This window comes from Desmodus rotundus, chromosome 2, assembly GCF_022682495.2.
Source record: "Desmodus rotundus isolate HL8 chromosome 2, HLdesRot8A.1, whole genome shotgun sequence".
Taxonomy (NCBI): Eukaryota; Metazoa; Chordata; class Mammalia; order Chiroptera; family Phyllostomidae; genus Desmodus; species Desmodus rotundus.
In genome coordinates, this window is record NC_071388.1 from 200,501,534 (window position 1) to 200,524,063 (window position 22,530).

At 47.2% G+C, this 22,530-nt stretch overlaps 1 protein-coding gene across 1 annotated transcript in view; it reads right to left on the minus strand.

Annotated features, from left to right (window-relative positions):
* Window positions 1-21,478, minus strand: part of IRS1 (insulin receptor substrate 1) — a 56,458-nt gene extending 34,980 nt beyond the window's left edge. The window contains exon 1 of the mRNA XM_024564115.3: window positions 16,874-21,478. Within this exon, the coding sequence (XP_024419883.2) occupies window positions 16,895-20,599 (3,705 nt within the window). The 5' untranslated portion in view covers window positions 20,600-21,478 and the 3' untranslated portion in view covers window positions 16,874-16,894. The remainder of the gene's footprint in view (window positions 1-16,873) is intronic.
* Between the last annotated feature and the right edge of the window lie 1,052 nt (window positions 21,479-22,530).

Sequence of the window (22,530 nt, forward strand, 5' to 3'; positions counted from 1 at the left end):
TAGAATTTAACAAGTAAATGGGTGGAAGATGGTGAGAGCCAAGTTTCTCACTATTGGAGGGGGTGGGACAGATAAGCAAGGGGAGGCGGCTACAAGGGTCCCTATGGAAACTGATTAGCATTAAGAGACTTAGGAGACATCAGTATGAACTCATGCTTAGCTTAGTATACAGATAGTTACATACAGAAATATTTATACCTATATATAATATGTATATATGAGGTCTATCTGGAAAAAGTGCAGCCACTGTTAATATAATGAGAATGGTATGTGTGACATCGATGTAATCTTGTAGCCAGGGAGAGTAGACTGGAATATGCATGTGTGAACAATGATGACTTCACTGTACTAGTCCATAGGGGCAATAGGTGCATTGAGTGAGCATGTGTACTGTGTGGCCGTCACATTCAAAATGGCTACGCAAGTAGAGCAATGACTCTGCCTCAAATTTTGCACTAACCCTGAACATTCCACCACAAAAACTATTCGGAAGATTCAGAAGGCCACAAAATGGTTGATTGGCAGCTTCATCACGACAACACCGCCCCCCCTCCCCCGCCCCACTCATGCATCATGTCTCATGCAGTTTTTTTGCAAAACATCCAATCACCCGGGTGACTCAACCCCCCTATAGCCCAGATTTGGCACCCTGTGACTTCTGGCTTTTCCCAAAACTAAAATCACCTTTGAAAGGGAAGACATTTCAGACTGACGATGAGATTCAGGAAAATACGACGGGGCAGCTGATGATGATTGGGGAAACTTCCAAGGTGCCTACTTTGAAGGGGACTGAGATGTCATTGTTCTATGTACAGTGTTTCTTATATCTTCTTCAATAAATGTCTCTTTTTCACAGTATGTGGCTGGATACTTTCTGGACAGGCTGCGAATAGGTAGAATGAAATGCTCATAAACAGGTAAGAGAGCACTCAAAGTCTACGTCGTCTTATGTTAGGTTAAAAAAAACAATCCTGCTGCTTGGGTAGTTCCACAAGCTCGTGTCTACAGACACACACACACATTTCCTTGCTCTGAAAGCCAAGAGGGCAAAAGAGAACTGAAACCCAGTGTAACAAAGGCATCTGGTGCGAAGACCCTAGGGTTCCTAATGCAAGTTTTCTAATGAAAGGAACCAGGGCTCGTTGGAGGACCAGATGCTGGGACTGGGGCAGGAAATAAACAAGATGATCCCGGAGCATCTTGCATGTCAGAAAGTGAGGAAATGCTTTTTTTTTTTAAAGCTACTGAGTAAAAGTGAGTGATAGGACAAGTTTAGGTAATTATACAAATACTGATGTGTTCTGCTCTCTAAATGGTTTCCAAACACCTTTAAATCTCCTGGCCACTTTAAAGAACCCCAAACTGTAAATGGTATTTGATGAATTACTTTTTTTTTTTTTTAAGTTGGATAATGCAAAATTCCTTTCAGAGGGAATGGACTCTATAATTAAATTTCAGCAAACAAATATATATTATATTAAAACCAAGAAAGTCATATTCAGTTTAATTAGCATTGTCTAATCGCTTATGAAACATTTTATGTTTATGGCTATTTTCTTCTAAGAATTTCTGTTTAAATTCATTTCCAGTTTTATTTCCTCTTTAGCAAACTAATTAGTAACCGTACTGAGGTTGTTATGATTTTCTGTTCTACCTTCTGCACATTTCAATACATTCATTGTGTTTTATTTTTAATTTGTTTTTAGAATCTTACTGGGCCCTACTTAGATTTTTGTATTATGTAAACTTAAATCTCCTGATAAAACTATAATTTATATCCTCAATTAAAAAAAAAAGGGCAGAGCTTGTCACCACTGCCAAAGTCAGAATGACAAAAACGCTCTCACTTGAGAATGGCGGATTTAACTTACCTACAAAGGAATTTCCTCACTATAAAAGCTGTTAACCACTTGAAAAGGTTACCAAAAATTGTGGGAGTTCCTCTGGTGATGTATGGATCTAACAGAAATATGCCTGAAGACCCTCACTAGTAAAATACATAACAATACCCAAATAACAGCTTTTTATAGGAAGAGTTTCAAGATACTAGTCTTTTCCTCCCAAACATTTTATACAGAGTAAATGTAGAGATAAGCAAACATATTAAATACTTTTCCAACAGAACTTTCAAACAAAATTTCAGAAAAGGGTTAGTACACATAATTACCAGTTTTGCATAAGTCTTAAAAAAAGAAAACTCACCAACACATGCAAGTGGCCCACTACACATTGGTGGCCACACTGGCAGCCCAGGCTCTCCCAGGGTCCCCTGGGAGATATCACGTACTCCTCTCACCTGTCCCTAGTTGTCGCCTATTCCAGATCTAGCCTTTCAGGTAAAACAATCTCTACCAAGCAGACACTCATCACCTTCAACTCTTACTTTTTTCTCTCTTCCATATCCTGCCCTACACGTTGGAAAAATCATCCTTTGCTTCATTTGTGAGCCACAGGGTAACCTCAAACATGGCTGAGAAGCCACAAGCTGTGTCAACCATAACCCTACATGCAAGCACAGGGACATCATGAGTTTTAAGCAAAACGCTGTGTACAAATCAATCAAGGTTGTCAACCCCTTAAGTCCACAAAAGGGGCCAGAAGTCCTTGTTACTTCTCTCAGTAGGTCTCAAGTGTCCCCCCCCCCCGCCCCCCCCAGGGAAGCCGGCCGTTCATAGTCTTCTCACTCAACCTGTCCTCAAGAAAGTAGTGAGAGGGCCTGGATTTTTGTCTGTTTTCTTTACAGTTGTAAGTCAAGAACTTAGGGATATGCTGGCACTCAGTAGAAACTCACTAACTCCTCATTACATTAATTAACCAGAACATTCTCTCCTGTCTGGTGTACAAATACTTGAGTCTTTAGCAATTCCCTACTGCTATCTTCATGACCAGTTCTGATTTCTTCAAATCCCCAGGTTCAGTCCTCACAGTGGCTTAATTATGGAAGGAATGGAAAACTGGAAGCCAGTAAGTAGTGGTAACAGACTTAAGGAAGACTCTCTGTGCTCCTGAATAGAGAGAGTATGGTTCTGCTCTACAGATAAAGGGGGTAGAGGCATATTTCCCCCGCCACGGTTCAACAGCATACGATCCCACATTCACTCCCTCCGTATCTACAACAAACAGTATCTACCAAATGCCAGGCTCACTGCACTAAGCATGCGAACCTAGTCAACCATGGCACGCAGAAAGAGAAGCAGCCTCCTAGCTCAATACCAGACACAGAGCTGTTCGAAAGCAGCATAAATGGTCAAGTTTTAGAAAGTGACAGAAATGTCAAGTGACTGTGTAGGGCCAAGAAAACTGAAGTCCTATTTAGAATAGAACAGAATACATTTACATTACAAATTTTAAGGAGTTGCAGGATTTTATATTAAAGTATGATAGATATTTTGCTCTATGTAAAATTACTTGAATCCTAAGTTTTAGCTTAATACTTGAAATCTCAACCAATGTTTAAAGGGAATTGCTATAATAGCTGATAAACCAGAATACACATTCTATTACTATGGTCATCAAACTAGCCCAGCCTCGTTCTAGAGTGGAAATGAAATGCAGGGCGGAAAGTCTCATATCTTGGTAATTAGGTTCAATTTTCCAGGCCAAGGTACCTTTTTAGCAGAGTAGCTAACAAGCGCCATGCCGGCAAAATGGACTTGTTTAAATTTAATTTCTTTTCCCAGACCTTACCCATATTTTAGCAGAGGGACTAATTAGCAACAATAAACCCAAGAGGAAGAAAAGCGAAGAGCATAGGGACAAATTAGAAGGGGACTCTATGAATCACATACTTAATAACTGACTTCCTTTTAAAAATAGAGGTACCTATAATACAATAATTGTTTTTCAAATAATTTTCTCATTGCTTTGATATCTTTAAACCTCAGTAAAAATGTTGTTACGACCTAGATCAGTAAGCTACAATTAACATCAGAAGAACTCTATTAGTCAAATGAAAGTTGACGCACTACTGTTGAAAGCAGAGAAATAAATCTTGTCAAAACAAAGCAAAGTTTCTGTCAATCTTTAAAAGAACAGTTGGGGGAACAGAGAAAGCATCCAAGGATTTCAGAAATAGGGATGATGCCATTGTAACTAATTGTACCCAAGTTTTCAAATCCACTCATATCAGATTGGGAGGGCTCCCGTCATTCTGTTTGACTACTTGAAAATATATTGTTAAATTTGAATTTGATTTTATGTTTGGCACATGAAATGGTTTGATGTATTTAAAATCATATCCACAGTATTGTTTCTGTTTGGGAAATTTCTAAAGCCATCCTTTCCCAGAATTGAACGACTTTCTACTGAATTATTGATAAACAAATTCATCGCTTGGCAAGTGTTTTGTGAGCACCTCCTCAGATACTGGAGTCAGGGAATGAACACGGAGTCTACTCTCAAAGAGCTCACAACTGTAGGTAGGAAAGAGTTCCATGAAACCAGTAGCCAGAGGGAGAACAGGAGTGTCTGTCTCTCAGGACGGGGAAAACTTGCCGAAAGAAAGGAGGCAGGGTGCAGGTATACTTGAACCCTCTAAATAAAACACTATTTCCTCTGATCACTGAACTGTATTGATTTTACATTGCAAAGGCAATTTTACTACCCTATAGTGCAAGTCTATTCAGAACTCTTCCGAGCTAAAAACTCTATCTACCTTGCTAAATACCTCCTGCCACTATTTTGAAAAATGATATTCCCCAACAACCCTCCCCCACCCCCCAGAAGTCTGGAGTTTTCTATCTAGTGAGAAACAACAAATCATTCCAGTTGCGGTGGGAGAGAACAGTGCATGGGGGCTCTATTCTTAGGGAAGAGACATTAATATAAAATCTGCTTAAAAGTAGCCAGTGAATTAGATCGAATTGGGTGGCATGGGTTTTTGTGGTGTACTTGATAATGCAGACGCTTTTCAAGAGCCCATCAAATACAGCCTGGTGGGACGCAGGCTTTGAAGACACAAAAACATTCCTCTAGCGAATTTCAGGCTGGAGGCTAAAAGCACCAGCCATTCATTTTTCCATCTCCGGCCACATTCCTCACCCAGTTCAAAGGCACGAGAAACAATAAGCCTGCACACTTTCTGAAGGTCGTCCCTTGTAAGGACTTCTGAGGGACCAGCGGCTGCAAAATATTTTTAAAGACCTAGTATTAGGAATATAACCCTTTTTATTGGGCTGTACTTTTCATCCCCTAACCCCGTCCCACTTCCTCCAAACATACACACAGACACACACACGATAAAGTTTAGAGGCAAAAGGGAAAGTTTTCATTATAATCCCAATGACTTCCAGGGAACACTACTAATGGAAGTAAAATATTTTCAGAAATTAAGTCATTACCTATTCTTTAAATAGATGTAATATTTATAGTCCTTAATCTAACCAGAGGGAATAGGATCCGCTTTTGAAAGGAAGTTATTGTTTAGCTGTGGTTCAAAGAGTGCGTTCGAATTGGGAGTGGGGGCAGAGGGAGGAAGCGAGGGAGGAGTTGAGAGGTGGATGGGAATTGCCAAGATCAGGATACAAATAAACCACTCAACCAGCCCCTCAAAACACCCGAGGGGCGCCCCTCCCCTGGCCCCTCACCATGATGTATTTTATTCGGTGCCCCACACTGTTTTGTCCTGTGGCCTCAGGAACATTTAAGATGTTCAGGATTCTGGTAAAAGAAAAATGTAAACTGCCTAGTGGGTGATCTGGGGCACAGAGGTAATAAAGATATGGCCTTGGCTTTGCCTGGACTGCTTCGTTAGAACCGTTTACATTTGCTTTCCGATAATCAGCAACTCTGCACCACCAAGTATGGATTTGTGCTCCTGTGGGAAAACCTCTTTCAAACTACTGAAAAGTCTTTGGTTCCATTTCTGGACACTGTTCCCCACCTCACCCCAGGCAAGGTCTAGCTCTCTGAGCAAGGTCTCAGCTTGTGTTCACAGGGTCAGCTGTGGTCTTGGTCAAGGGCAGAAGAAGATAGTACAAGATGCCTAATGTCCTCTGGCTCTGGGCCCTTTGGTACACACTGATCTCCAAACCTATGTGAGCCACCTGAGGGTGTTAGAAAGTGTCATTGGAAAAAAGCACAGATAGCGTCACCAACTACCAAAGGCACTAAAAATACAGACACCAGCTTTGGGTACTAAAAACGTTGGTATCACTTGTTTACATTTTTCTTAGAGGTGAGCTTCTAGCCCTTACTCTCCAATAAGAGGCATTCTCAAGAGAAAATCTAACTCTTATAAAAAATGCCATCCCAAGGCCTGATCCAAGGAACATGTGGTAGAAAAATATTTGTTCCACCTTGATAAACCTGAGTGATATAACCATATTATTCATTACTTTCTCAAATGGTTTTGCTTCCCCTACATTTTAAGAGGCTCCCCATTTTTCTGCTTCATAATATCCTGTCCTCCATTGGACCCCATTTTACAATCCTGTGTTTGATACCGAGTTCTCTCCCGCCCGTAAACACCACAGGGGCAGGACACGCCTACTTCAGCCTCTAGCACTTGGCTCGCAGTATGATCTCAGTAAGATTGATTGAGGGAACAGTTTTCACATTTTTCAAAGAGAAATTAAGAGGCAAACACCTGAAAAATAAAACAAAAGTAATACTGAATATAAACTGTAATTGAAAAATAAAATTAAAAAAATAATAAAAGGGAAAAAGTGATGCCATTCTAATATGAGGAAATCACTGATATTTCGCCTAAAGCTGAGAATATTCACTACAAACATCTAAGAAGAATTTTATTGTAAATGTTCAGCATGCTACTGATAAGTGAGTTTTAAAGATGACATAAAGAACTGCATTTATAAATACATGTGTGTATTATATAAATCAAAAAACAGTTGGTTTCTCCCATCAAGAAGTAGCATCTACTTTTCTACCCCTTGAAACTGGCCATGGCTCTGTGACTTGCTTTGGGCAGTGGGAAAGTCGCAAATGTGTTATAAGCAGAGGCTTGAAAAGTACTTGTGCATGCTTGCCCTCTCTTGTTGCTAGGAACTCATCCAATACCTTGTGAAGTTCAGGTTGGCCAGCAGGGGACATGTGGCTCAGTCAATAGCAAGCCCCAAGTGACAGCCAGCACTATCCACCAGACAAGCAAGGGAGGCCATCAGAGACCTGCCAGCCCTCACACAACCCTCCATGACCACAACCGGCCAAGCCCACCAGCGCAGGTGAGACAGGCAGAAGCCAGCCCAGGCTCCCACCCCCAGCAGTGTGGGCGAGCGGAGGAGCAATGTTTTCAGGCAATGGGTTTGGGGTGATTTGCTACGCATCAGAGCTAAGTGATGCACACACCTAAGAAACTAGATAGCTTCACGGGACCAAACCCTTTAACAGCTGTTTAAAAAGTTCCTTCCTGTTGATGAATTTCATTCCTTCTTACTCTAGATCTGCAGCCTCCAAACCCCAACCTTTCTGGCACCAGGGACCAGTTTCATGGGAGACAATTTTTCCACAGACAGGGGTGGGGGTGGGGAGGGGATTAGTTTCAGGACAGTTACCAGTCCAGGCCTGGAGGTTGGGGACTCCCGCTCTAGATGATCTGGAAGAAAATTGATACTATTGCTTTTAGCATACACTTATTGACGAGTCACCAAAAGTGATACAACATTGTTAATTCTGATTTAAATGTGACCTGTTATCATATTCTTGAATACCATATTCTGTCTTGTAACAAGAGCCACTCCCCCCTCCCCAATTCCATTCGGATTCTACCTGGACTACAATTAGCAAAGAACATCAGGGCATCAATTATCAATGTTTTTAAACATTAGAGAGTTTCTCCCTGGTTCAAAGGAGAAATGATCTCAGTAATACACATACCTTCCTTAGGACAAATAAGAGGTTCACTATATTCCACTCATTTTCTCCAAAGCATTAATAACTTTGAAGAAAATAGAGGAAATAACCAGTGTCAAGGAATTTACTTTATTATTCTATGCAATATTATGTTAGAGTAAACTGCTCCCAGAATTGGAAATGGTAAAAGACTACTCCAATGAAAAGCATCAATTCTTTTGAACTCTCAAGACTATGAGACCTTGGTGTCCAGAAACTCTTCGGAAGGATCCTTAACCTTTATATGTAATCCTACTACACTATATTAAGAACTAATTATGCATTCCGTGGGGAGAGGGGGCAGAGGGAGGAGAGGGCAGGGAATGGGGAGGGCCTGAGTACTGTTATGGAAGTGAACAGGGGAAGAAAATAAAAGTAATGAAGATTTTAAATTACAATATTTAACACTTAAGACACCTCGCCCTCCTTAATCTGTCTGTACAAACACAAAACTCAAAGGAGGCATGGAAAGCACTTTTCTTTTGTCTCTTTAACAAAATAAAAATGCAGTGACTCTATTTAACAGGTATATTGTTTGCTGCGTCCATTTAGTGCAGAAATTTGGGACTTCGTGCAAAGGGCGTTCAATGAACTTTTTATTACTATGCTTCAGAATTTACAGGCAGCTCATCTCTGGAAAGATAAACAAAGAAAACCCAACACTGACCATGGCCCATGCATGAGAAAAGAAGGTGAGTGACAACAGTGGGAGGGAGCCCTAGTCTTCACTCTGTACGTTTTTAAAACAGTGCTAATTACTTGAAATTTATAGCATGTGCCTGTGTTGCCTATACCAAAAAAATTGAAGAGAAAAAGTGAGTGTGAGTAGGCGCAGAAAGCAATCATAAAACGTGATGGTCTTAACAAAATGCTTTTTTATGTTTCTGGAAGGAACTACCACGAACTTCAAAACAAATATGACTCACAACATCATAACAGAGGGAGAGAGAGAGAGAGAGAGAGAGAGAGAGAGAATGTGTGTGCTCACTTCAGAGAGAGCCATGACAAATTCTCAGAGGAGCTTCTACTTCCAGCCAGAAGCCAGCACAGGCACCGGAGTTCAGAGGGCTAGAGCCTTTCACTACTAGAAATAAAAACTACCCACTGAAAGGGGAAAAAGAGTCCTTGAATAATAGAGCTTCTAAGACCAAAAGAAGAGACTTTACAATGTCTTTTGCAGCCCCCAACACTTCCCCCGTTTCCTAACCCTTACCGACCCATAATAAGAACTCATTGAACTCCTGCCCACTTAATACCTGGACCCCTCTCCTGGCTGTGTCACTTGGACAAAAAGCCAAAGACAACTTTTTCCAGCTTCTTGCCAATATTGTTTGCTAGCAAATTATCTGAAAGTGGGCCACTCTTCCAAAAGGGAGTCTCAACAGCTTATACACTGTTTAAGTGTACACTGGTGTTGCCGTGAGGCAGGAAGCCATGGTTAGATCGATAACAAAAAGCACAAAACTTTGAGGGAGAAGCACTTTCACCCGCTAAGTACACAAAAAATGCTGACTTCCATGGATTGCACGCTCTGAATCTTGATTTATCTGAATCCAGATAAATTGTGTCGTAAGAAATTTGGTAGTCACTTGGATGAACGCCCTTCACTCCCATTTTTTCTCCAAGTGTCCACCCCCCATCCTCTTTCAGGAAAATGTGCTGTTTGAAACACAACAGGTACTCAGCGGTGTTTACGGAGGAAAGGGCAGAGAGGGCCCGGCACGAAAAAGTGCTGTAGTGACCAAGGTCAGCTCATCTGTGTTGGGTGGGGCAGCCTCTAACACTACACTGGAAATACTAAAGTTCTTCTGATTATTCCCACAATCCCGAAATTTCCAAGGAAGTACCCCATAGAGCCCTTCAAATAATTTTTAAATGAACAGGGAAGTGACCACTGAATAATATCAAATGAGGAACAGTTGAAGACATAGTAATTACTGAATATTTCACTATCCACTAACTACTGCATTTTTATAATTTCTTTAAAATTTGGCCTGTCTTACTTAGATCATAACCTTCTTAGAAGAAAGAATTGTGACTTTCTCTACAAAATACAGTCCGTTTGTCACCCGACACATTTGGAGACAAAAAAACAAAAATAAGAAGAATGCCTCATTGATCATTGCAACAAACTATCAACTTCTCAAGATTAAGTGATATTGTTCAGCAACATGACATAAATATGTCAAGGCAGATCAGAGAACTCACATCAAAGTGTATTTTGGTCAATAGGAAAAAAGGAGGAAAGTTTATCCGTCTTTTTTCCTTACTACAGCTGGGGTTTCTCTGTATCTTCTTGAGGCCAAGCAATTAGCACGCACTGTGTATGGGTTTGGCTCTAGCCGGGCCAGGTCAGGTGTGACGGAGTGGGGCTGGGAGGGTGGGGAACAGGGAATGACAGAAGGAAAACAAGGCGCCCAGCTCAGCTTATTCAATAAGGCACTCGGGGCAGGGGCAGCGGAACCACAGAACCTCCCCTCTGCTTGAAGACAGAGATGACTAAAACTATAGTCAGGCCCACACACTCAGTTCTGCTGCCATCATTAATGAAAATGCAGAAAAGAAGTTGAGAAGGAAAAGCAGCCTTTCAACACAAACACATCACTTTTAAAAGCTCTATTATTCAAAGATCACTGACTCATTGAAGAAGCACAAATAACATTTATCCAACCAAATTTATTTTAACAGATTATAGCAGAGCCTGCAGCAAGAAAATTATTAAAATGGAAACTATTCCTTTGCCCCCAGATGACAGTACATTGTGCTTACCTAATCCATCTTCCCCCTTTTTCTGTGAATTAAGAATGGTAGACATTCATTTCCATAATGAAGGACAAGATTAGAAGCAAATAGATAATATTTTAGAAAGGTTTACAAGAACTTTTTTGTAACTATGTCACATTAGTTTAAAGTTAGTATGAAATTAGTATACTATTATACCTTACTAATATCAAAATGTAATTCTGTTAACATTCAGTCTGATTACAACTTCTGAACATGTTTCAATAACATTTTAAAAAGAGAGTTTAAAGTTTGCCACATAGCTATGGACTCATAAAACAATGAAATCAATCAATTATACCATTATGAGTGTGGTAGAATACCTATTATATTAAACACAAAGAGTATCAGTATGAAAAAAAGTTATGGAATCTTTAGTGTGAAACTGACTTCAAACTGAATTCACAAGAAGCTATTTTCCTTGAATACAATTTCCAGTAACTCTGCAACATGAGGAAATAATTGAGGAAATGGCTTCCTTTAAAACAAAGCAAAACAAAGCCTTAACATTGTGAAGTGTTTTATTTTCCTAAAATTACCAACCCACCAAAATAAAAAGAACCATTTATAGACTATACAGCTCAGAAATATATCTGACCATAGCAGGGGGCTTGGAAAAGAGAAGTCAGTGAAGTTCTGAATGAAAGAGTCCAGAGACTATTGTAATGACTTACGAAATCTACATGGAGGTACCCAAAAGGTTGAAACTTCTGGGTACACTGGTAACTCAACAGCCAAGACAACACTGGGTCAGAAAAAGTGTGTATGGCTCAACTAATCAAAAATCCTAATGCACAAAAAGGCTGGATGACAATCATTTTGGCGGCAGGAGAAATATTGAGATTTTTCACACACCTAACAGAGAAAACAAAAACAAAAAATTGTGGAAGATTTCCTGTAGACCCATCTGGCCTCTCAAGATTCCTTTTCCATTCACGAATGATTCTGGTGGTGCAAATGAGAAACATTACCCATGAACCACGAGTTCAGAGAGGGGTGATTTCCAACACAATAAGCAGAGTAATGTCGAGAAATGGATTGGCTAAAGCTTGACCTCCACTGTGAGGTAGGGAAGGATGCTTCAGACAGTTGACTTAGGGTGCAGCACTAGCAGATGACTTCCATTCCCACACACACTTAAGTTTAAAAATGAGGGGAAGGAGCCTAATCTAGCTTACAGAAAATTCCCAAAACTTAAACTGGTGCAGTCAGTTGGGTTTGTCTTAAGGTCTGTTAAAACCTGCAACTGCCCTCTTTAAACAAAAAAGGTTAAAATCAGCCCTCAGTCAAACCATGAAGAATGTCTGACCTGAAAGCTAGGAGAGAACAAAACAAAATATTCTAATGAGCTTCATTGTGACCCATCAGAAGCTTCCTCAAAGAATCCTCATTACAACTGACCCACTAAAGAATATCAGTCATTTTCTCCAGAATATTCCTATGTTTAGAGCTGCAAAGGAGGTTAGAATAATTCAGAACAAAATTCTCAAGTTACCAATGAGGAAATAGGTCCAGAGAACTTAAGTGACTTGCCCAAGGTCACTCAGCTAGTGAAGGGCACTGGCTGTTACAAGGCAAGATCTCTGGCTCCCAGGAGCTGCTTTTTCCATTGCATCAGTCCAGAGAGCACAGTTTCCAGGAATTTCGATTAAAAGAAGGGAGGGGGGAGACATGCACTTTTGCATTCCAAGTCCCTTACTGTATGGCAATACTGGAGACAGTATTTATTTGGGTGTAATCAGATAAGTGACTACAATATATAGAACTTTTAATTGATTTTTTAAAAAAATATAAAGCCACCTAAACAATGGCAAAAATTAGGAAGAGTGTTAGATGTTCAGAGTTTTCTGGAACAAGAGATCAGGGCAAACATAGCCTTTATACCAGGGCCGTCGTGCTTCCTCACATTTTTAACTTAGTATGTTCTTATGCGCACCTAAGGCAAAACGCTGCCTTTGCTTATGATTCAGGGATGCTGGCTGGTGAGAAATACTCACCACGAGCATTGAGAGGAATGGGGTGCAGGGGAGGATAAAATACTTCCATAGTATTTCTCTTCCTTATTTTCCTTCTTTACTGTAGAAAGGACAGATCTCAGCAAAGTTTCCATCCCATACAGTAACACATCTCACATAACTTTGTTTGAGAGAGCACAACACAAATCAGGCAGGTTTTCAAAACTGGTTCCCCAGCTTGCCCTAACGACTTTTCACACGGGCTGTCAGTCGTCAAAAAACAAAAGTTCTAGGGAGCATAAGCAGCATTTCCTCCAACCTCAGAAAGGAAACTGACCTGAGCCTTTTTAACCAATCTCTAGATTCTCAAGACTCGCAAGCTCTATCGGACGTTTTCATTTCTCTGTGAGCTCCCTCGGGGCCTAGAAGAGTCCGTTTTTGTCCATGTTTTGCAAACTGCAGGCACTCAATATAGCGTTTGACCCTAATGCAATTTCAGGCCAAATGGTTTTTTTCCCAATGATTCCCTAACCCGTCTCCCTTTTTGTTCCTCCTCCCTCCCCTTAGTAAGGGATGTAAATGGGAGAGTCTGGAGCCAACCCAGTCAATCCCACGACTAGGTGCTGGAGCTCCCTCCCGCTCCTGGATTTTAAGACGGTGGAAGATGAAGGAACAAGGCGTCTTAGTAAACCGTAGTAACTAGAGGAGGGAAACAAAATGGGGCACGTCACATGGTCACGGCCTGGATTTTTCTCAATTAAAAATAAAAGGAAGTGAGTGTCTGCGGCCCCTGTCAAGTGGGCTGGTTGGACTTTCTCATTCTTAGGATTCCGGTCTCGATGCCTGCGCAAGGCTAAGTGCAGAACCTCCTCTGGGAGGGGGTGGGAGGGGCTCGTGTTTGGCTCCAGAAAGGGCTGGAGGGAGAGGGGTGGTAAAAGGCCGCCCTGGACGCCAGGCCAGCGGCCACTAAGGGACCCTGGGCCACCCCTGGCCCCGCCCCACACAGGCACAGCTTGGCTGATACTCGCGTTGATTGGCTCTGGTGGGGGCCAATCAGCTCCCGTGTGCCCCGCCCCCTCAGAGCCATTCTCTGCATCTTGGCCCCAGGGGCAGCGGCTCGCCCACCACCACTGCCCGGGAAGGGCCACCCCCCCTTCCGGCCACCTCAGTGCCCCCCAGGCCACAGGGGGTGGGCGGGGTGGCAAACTTCAGAGGGGAAACTGGGCTCCACAGCAGAATCTCCAACCCCTGGCAAAAGGGGGCTAGGAGGGAGGGGGAGCCAAGTGCCAAATAAATAGAGAGGAATGCAGGAAGCGGAGGTGACCCGGGGATAAGGGAAAGTGCCAGAGCCCAAAGGGTTTGCACCAGACAAAAAGGCCACACAGCGAGGGAAACTGGAGGAAGAGAAGGGAGGTAGTCTGGAGGCACAGAATCTTTGACCCATCTCCTCCAAAAAAAAAAAGGAACCCAAAAAGGATGGCTTGGGTCTCTGTCTTTGCCAAAGTCTGCTCTATCTGCCCAGCTGCAGTTTCAAAGGAAAAAACAAATTTGAGGTAAACACTGCTTAAAAGTAGCTGGGCTGCTGTGTCCTCTTTGCCCTCCTTCCTGGGCTCTCCTCTGACTCTCTGCAGAGAGTAGGCCACACGTACTGGGAAATTCTGGAATGGAGCAAAAATGGGGGGAGGGCAATGCCAGGCACATGAAATAAGAGGTGGGAAACAAAGGGAACGGGAGACGAGGGTTTCTAGAAAACAATCCGGCAGGTCAGAGCCAAGTTAGAGGAGACACAGGAAAGGTGGCCGGACCAGAGGTGAAGCAAAGGGCACCTGAGCTAAATAAACGCCTCACGAATGTTCTCCTTTAATAGCAAAAAACAGCAGACACGCAGAGATGTTTAAAGTGAGGGGTTAGAAGAGCACACTCCTCACTCCTTACATAGCATCTTGTTCCCTCTTGTGTTTCAGGTTTTACCTGAGAAATGGGAGAGGCAAAGATAATAATTGCTCAGGAAGTTAGAAAGACGTGTTTTCACAAAGTTAACATATTTCTAGGAAAAGTTGTTTGCCAAGGACAGGTTTGATTTCTTTCAGATTCAGTATATAATTGACTATCAAATCACATGTTTAAGCTCAACAGGGCAAAGGCAAGCCAGCAGAATCCAGGGTATGCGTGTGCCAAGTAGCATTTGGTGCCTCATTTCAAAGATATACACCCCTCACCTCTCCATTTACATCTCACAAATAACCTGTAGAATTGGCTGGCATGGTGCTGTTAGGGCGTGGTCTACTGATACTCCAAGGTTATTAGGGAAATGACTACATGATTAGTCCGGAATATTACGTTTTCCCCAAGAAAGCTAAGAATAGGAGACTATTTTGTTTTGGTTGGTTGGTTTTCAATGTATCTTCCACAGAGGGAAGATTTTAAGTCCTTTTTAAAACTGAACAATCTATTTGGTCATCAATTGCCTTCAGAACAAATGTTATTTATTCTACTCTATATACAGAAACCTGTTCAAATTGAGATAACAGGTGAGGAGAACTTATTGTTCCTTAGCCTCTCCTTTCATCTTACAAATTTAAGTTCTGGGGATTTTTCCTTCTAATTTTTGTTACTTTATAAATAAAAGACTTTGCACCAAAAACGATTAAAGTATTAGAGGGATTCATATTCCCCAAAACATCTCCAAAGATTTTTACTGTTGATGTTGATGAACATAATTAAGTCTTCTCTAGTGAATCATGAAAATAAATGCTGAGTATTGATCAAATTAATGCTTTTAAGAATATATCCTATCACCTAAAATTGTAGTTTGTTCATGTACATACCTCTTGATCTATAAAATAGAGAATGATCTGGCTCAACTATTGGAAACTGTTAGAATCAAGGAGGCTGCGATCACATAATAAACAAACACCCATCAATAGGAATCCAAATGCACAAATTAAATTTCTTGTGAATGGACACTATTAAGAAGAATGCTTCTAAATGCTCATTCTGTGAAGCACATATAAAAAGACTATCACAAGAATGACTGTTTGTCAGAATAAAGTGTTTCCAAATGCTGGAAACTTCTGCAATGCCAACTCATCACATTATTTGCAAACTATACTCCTCTCTTCCTCCTACAATTATGGCCACCAGAAAATAGGCTCAAGAGACAGAAGGGCAAGCTAATTTCCTATTACGAACGCTTTTCATTTTCAATAGAGCCTTACCACAGAAGACCTAAAGCCAACTTTCAACTTTTAATGAGGCGTCCACTCTTGAATTTAAAGGCAAATAATAAATATCCTAAAAATGAAGAGTACAAGGTTTAGCCCTTACATGGAATGCAGAACCATACCAAACCCCTCCACTGCCCTGACTTAATACTCCTTCTTTCAACATAAAAATGTTAACTAATTTCACAGAAGACGCACAGGAGCCCCCAAATGATCTCTGTGATGTCTCTGTGCAGGCCTTTGCAAGAACAGACAACTGTGAGGCAGACACTCGGGGTTGAATTTCCATAACTTTTAACTAATAATAGGTCCCAGACGCAGGCAGACTTCCCCGCAAACCCTGCACAAAAGCGGCCATGCCTGTGAGGTGGTAGGTCAGTGTGTAAGTCTTTCACAAATCCTGCTTCAGGAACAAAATGAAAGCATCACCAATAATTACTTTCTAAAGAGTCATAGGTACACAGGTATTTCTAACTATGTAAGCCTAAACAATATCTTACTCCTGAATCGTTTTGGAGGGAGCGTGAATAAAAATTAATGTTTCCTACTGCTATTTACGTTGCCTTGGTATTGTGTAATCGCAGCAATAAAGTACCCAGAGCAACTCATCAAGATCAACCTAAGAGTGCTGAGAAATGCGTTTAGGTGAAGGTTTTGGCTCTGTTCTAACCAATATTTTTGTAGAAGAAGTGTCCCTTCCAGGGAGGCTCCTAAATACATAGTCAAAAGTAAACTTCAATAAAGAGATCAAGGTTCTTATACATGAACTTCACAAACCTCAGAAGTGGTGTTGTAGAATGTATGTTTAGAAAACACTACAGTTGGGAACCTCAAATGCAACAGCCCTCCCAGGAGACCGCTCCCACAGGACTATCAGCCAGGTGTTGGTTGCCCTGGGGTGCGCACCCTGTGTGCCCTGACCTCCCCGCCCCATGCCCCCACCAGAGTTCACTCCCTAAGGAAGAAGCAGAAATAAGATAGAAGGGCCAGAGGCAAAGGTGAAGAGAATTCAAGCACAAGGTTAAAAGCGATTTTGTCTTCTGACTTTGTCACCATAGAACGCACCTGCTGTGATGTCCAGTAGAGCTACTGGAGATCCTCTGGCTGCTTCTGGAAACTGATGCTGGCATAGGCGCTTAAATCCTCGCTGGAGCGGCTGCTGGAGCTGCCCTCTTTGCTGCCCAGGGGCTGATGCAGGGGCGGGGGTGCGGGAGGCTGCACTTGAGGGGGGCGCTGCTTGAAGTCCTTGACCAAATCCAGGTCTATGTAGTTGAGACCGTTCTCCAACCCCCCAGCAGCCCCACACACTTGAGCAGGCTCCTCCTTTGGGGCTCCCCCGAGCTCCCCAGGCCTCAGCCACACGTTCTCAAAGGAAGCAGAGCTGTGACGTTTCACATCCTCAGTGCTGCTGCCGCCACCACTGCTGCCCCCTCCTGCAGCCCCCCCAGTGAAGGGCACTGAGTTGCCTGCCCGGGGGGTGCTCGGTGTAGAAGAGAAGGTCTCAGAGCTATGCCGCCTCCGGCACCCTTGCGGGTCTGCTCGGATCACTTTGGCACTCTGGTTGCCGTTGGGGCTGAGGTTCACCCGAGTGAAGGCACTCAGGCCCCCGGGTCCCTGTGGGGCCCCCAGCAGGGAAGAGCAGGCCCCCACCTCCCCCGTTCCTTGAGGCGCAGTAGGGGAAGCAGAGGCTGCTGAGGATGAGGAGGGAGCCGCCGCTGTGGCCCCAGGAAGGCTCGCCTCCTCCACAATGCCCGTCCGAATTTCAGCATAGCTGACAGGGGCAACTGGAGAGGTGTCCACGTAGCTCTGATGGGGACAACCCACCTGCATGGTCATGTAGTCACCCCGGGTGCTAGGCACTGCCCGGGTAGGCCTGCACATGGTAGCAGTCCCCGGAGGTGCAGGGCCCACTCTTCCAGGCTGGACCCCAGGGCTCTCCTGCCAGGTGGCCCTCCGGCCAGGCCCCAGGTCCATGTTCATGTACTCTTCAGTGCCCGTCTCTTCCTCCCTGGGAGCTGGGTGGAGTTGGGATGGACACCTGACAGAAGGCGAGCTATGGGATGCCATGGGAGCAGACAAGTAGCCGGGCTGATCACTCCCAAACTCAATATTCACATATTCCCCTGGGCTCTTGGGCTCTGGAGGGTGCGGCAGGGCCGGCTGCTGCTGCTCTCGTGCCCGAGGTAAGGTGCTGGCCTTGGGGTCCCCCAGGGACAGCCTCGTGGGCCGAGCCAGGCGACTGTTGGTCTGTGCAGCTGTGTCCACCTTTCGAGGCAGATGCGGCTGCAGGACCTGATGGTGGAGATGATGCGGGAGGCCAGGCTCAGGCCTCACCCCACAGTATCCCCCACCCAGGCTGTCGCTGCTGGTAGAGGAAGAGGAATCTTCAGTGGCTGCAGCATAGAGAAGGCGACCAGAGCTGGAGGAAAGGCGGAGGTGCTGGTGCCGGGCGGTCTCCTCCGGGTCCCCCGGGCGCTGGGTGTGCTTAAAGGACCTTGGCAATGAGTAGTAGGAGAGAACTGGCTTGTGCTGGGGGTCCTCAGGGCCGTAGTAGCAGTCAGAAGGGCTGCTGGTGTTGGAGTCCCCCACTGGAGACATGTTCATGTAGTCACCTGTACAAGACAAGAGCTTGCTACCGCTACTCTCCACAGGGAGTTTGGGGTGTGGCAGGGCGTGAGAGTGATGGCCCCCAACACTGTCTGTCCACATTTTCCCATAGCTACTCCCAGGAGGGGCAGCACTGTTGCTGCCGCTGGGCCCGCCCCCAGCGTCAGGGGAGCAGCTGCCGCTGGGGGACATCATCATGTAGCCATTGGGGTCCACTCTCTGGGGGTGGCGTCTGATGGGGTTGATGATCTGCTGCGGGGCAGACACACTCTTGGGGCTCATGGGCATGTAGTCCCCACTGCCTTTCCGGCTGCTGGGCACTGGGGCTACCCCTGGGGACATGGGCATGTAGCCATCATCAGTGTGGAGGGTGGAGGTGTCTGGGCGGCTGTGGCCTCCACGACGCTCCGTGGCGTGCACTTCCAGACCCTCCTCAGGGTAGGACTGGGTGGGCACGAAGGCGGAGTGCCGGTAGCCGGGCAGGCGGCCTCCACTGCCACCTCCTGGTGGGTAGGCAGGCATCATCTCTGCATATTCCTCAATGGAAGCCACTGACGACTGGGATGAGGTCTTCTGGTGGGAAATGGTGGGGGATGTGCCAGCAGAGTGAGTCCGCTTTCGGAACCGATTATCGAGATCTGCAGCACTGGCCGCTTCCTCCCCAGCCAGGGCTGGGCTCGTGCCCAAGCCAGCGCCTGGGAGGTGGCGGTGACCATTGCCACCCCGAGGCAAAATGTAGTGGCCATTGGGGGCGGCGAGGGTGGCGGCCCCCTTGCCTCCCATGCAGATGTAGTTGCTCAGCTCCTCCTCTCCGCGGGCTGGAGGAGTATGGCCCAGGGAATCCGGGGTGACACTGCGGAAGGAACTTCGGAAATCGCAGGGACTGGAGCCATACTCATCGGAAGAGATGAAACCGCCATCGCTGGGGGAACCGGACACAGAAGCACTAGATCTCCGCGGGAAAAGGCAGTCAGACGTGGAGCCGTGGCCACTGGTGCTACTCGAAGACAGACTGACGGGGCTGGTGGCTGAAGGCGAGCAGCGAGACGAAGGCATGGGGATGGAGCGGCTGTGGTTGAGTGGGGGGTGCAGCCGGGAGCTGCCCCGATGCCGGTGGGCGTGGGTCCTGTTGGTGCTAGGACTCACGGGGCTGCCGTCCACCGAAGCCGGGCGGGACATGGTGCCTTCACCGTCGCTGGAGGCGCGGACACGGAAGGAGCCCTGCTTCCCGCCCACCATGCTAGCTGGAGAGGTGGCAGTGATGCTCTCCGTGCGTGAGCGGCGGGTCAGCCCCACCTGGCTGGGCGGAGGGTTGTTGAGGTGGTGCCTGCGCAGGGGCACACTGATGGGGTTGGAGCAGTTGGAGGAAGACTGGCTCTTGCTGCGAGGCCGGAACTCATCACTCATGGCCCGCATGGCCTCCAGGATTGTCTCGTGCATGTTCTGGGCCACCACCGAGTCATCCACCTGCATCCAGAACTCCCCAGGTCCGGTCACTGCGGACCGGCCCACCTCGATGAAGAAGAAGTTCTCTGAGTGGCCACAGCGCCGGATGTTCATCAGCTGCAGCACCACTGCCGCGGCATCCGAGTTCAGCTTCACGAAGCTGATGGTCTTGCTGGTCAGGCAGAGGCGGTAGATACCGATCAGGTTCTTTGTCTGACCCAGGCCCTTGGGTTTCAGGATCACCTGCCAGACCTCTTTGAACGCGGGTCCTGGGAGCTGGTCCCCGTAGCTCAAGTCCTCCCCTGCCTCGCCAAGGCCAGAGCTGCCACTGCAGCTGCCTCCGCCACCTCCCGCCCCGGGGGCCGCAGCCCCATCGTGGTGGGCTTTGGCGCGGTTGTGCAGCTGCAGGAGGGCCTGGTACCAGCTGTCCTGCTCGGCCTCGCTGTCCGCTGCGATAGCGAAGTGCTCGTCCCGGGTGTAGAGGGCCACCAGGTGCTTGTTCTTGGAGTCTGCGCGCTTGTTGATGTTGAAGCAGCTCTCGAGGGGGATCGAGCGTTTGGGGGCGCTCGACTTGTGCCTCCACTTCTTCTCATTCTCGTAGTACTCCAGGCGCGCGGGGCCCCCTGCCTCGCTGGCCGCCCGCAGCACGAAAAAGCGCTTGTGCATGCTCTTGGGTTTGCGCAGGTAGCCCACCTTGCGCACGTCCGAGAAGCCGTCGGTCTCCGGAGGGCTCGCCATGCTGCCGCCGCCACCGCTGCCGAGCAGAGGGAGGCGCCGAAAAACCACCCGGTGAGGGGCGGAGGCTCCTCGCCGCGGCCCCGCGCATGCAAACAGGGCTGGAGGCGGCCGAAACCTCGACTCCGAAATCCACGCCGCCCCCCTTCGCCTGGGAGGGGCGGCTGCAGAGGGACGCAGTGGCTGCGCCAAGGAGATAGCCCCAACCGGAGTTTACGGGCGTTTCATGCCCGGGGAAGAGGCTGTGCGTCCGGAGGGAGTGTAGCCCGGATCCTCCCAGAGCCAAGTCTCCGGGAAGGAGCGTAGATGCATCTCTCGCCCCCTGGGCTGGAGTCCCGAGCAGGCAGGCGGCGGCAGCCTGAGGTCCCCAGGTTGCCCCTCCAGGAGCGCTCGCCTTCTCTGCGGAGTTCCCCTCTGGAAGTAGCGATTCCCGAAGCAAATTAAATATCCTTGGGCAGGGGGAGGCGAGCTGCCAAATCTCAACGTTGCACGGGGTTCTCCCTCCGCCTCCTCCTCCGCCTCCTCCCACCCCCTCACCGCCCCCGCCGCCACCAGCCGCCCAAATACCAGCTCAAGCGCAGAGACCGCGGCGCTGCGGCTGTTGCTGCTGCTGCCGCCCGCGGGCGCGTCCTCTGCAGCCCCCACTCGGGCCCATCTCGGCGGGCGGAGAAAGTGGCTTTTCCACGCAAAACGCTACTAAGCAACCGGGGTAGCTGGGGACGGGCCAGAGGGACTGACACATCCCTGACCCTCACTCCAGTCGGCAGGGGAGGAGTAGAGGGGACAAGGACGGGAGGCGAGGGAGTAGGTTTGGGAAGGACTAGGGGAAGACGCCTCTTCCCCGGGAGGCGCTGCCGCTACAGTTACTTCTCCCCTCCTCTCCCCCCCCCCCCTCCTCCTCCTCCTCCTCCTCCTCCTCCTCCTCCGAGAGTTGCCGAGAGCCCCAACCAAAACAAGCGGCGGCGTCTGGCTCCCAGCGCCGGCCCCCTCCGACCGCGCCGCCGTCTCACTCCGAGGAGAAAAACACGTGACGGAGCCTCTGCGCTCCGCAGCCCGTCCGCCGCCACCGGGAGGCTCCCGCCTGGGTCTCTACATTCCTGGCCGAGCCCGCCCAGCGCCCGCCCCTCTCCGCCCCCCAGCCTTGCCGCAGCGCCCGCGCCTGGCCTCCTTGCAGCGCTCGGCCAGCGCCCCTTCGCGGCAGCCCGCACGGATGCACAGCTTTCCTCCCCGGGTGCCCCCAGCCCGCAGGAATCCCCGCTGCGGGCGCAGGCGGGGTGTTTGGGTGGCTACCCAAAAGCACAGGGGAGTCTGGGAAAACGGCTGGGGGTGGGGGCCAGCTCGGGAAGACCCAGAAGTTGGGGAGGGGGGTCGGGGATGCACTGCGGCTACACAGCCGGGAGTGGGAGGGCCCGGGGAGGAGGGGGCGCGCGAGTTGGGCTGCAGCTTACCTAACAGGTAAGATCGACCTCTCGGGAGAGAGGTTTCTGCTCAAGGCTTTCTCTCCAGGGAATATAAAAGCTGCATTTCAATTTCGGGGTGATAGGCCATAGTGAGGAGATCTGAATTTTTATAAGGTCTCCTAAGGGACTTGAGGGCCAGCCTGCTCCTTGGAATCCCCGCATTTGCTGCGGGAAGGTATCTCATATAAGCAGATGGACGCCCACGGGCAGAGATTGGGAGATTCTGGTCACTCCGAAAAGAGCACAGGGATCCCTGGGAAGCACCCTCAACATCCCCCCACCCCCACCCCGCACTGTGGCGTTATAGCTGCTGATCAATTAGGGAGAAAATATAAATATTACAGCTTCTTCCCTCCCATCCTGGCGAGGGGTGGGGATTCATTCACACCTAGGGGTGAAGGCACGGGAAGGAAATCACATGCCCCTTAACATATTGCGACATCTATTTAAGATTTAAAAATTTGTCAGGGACCT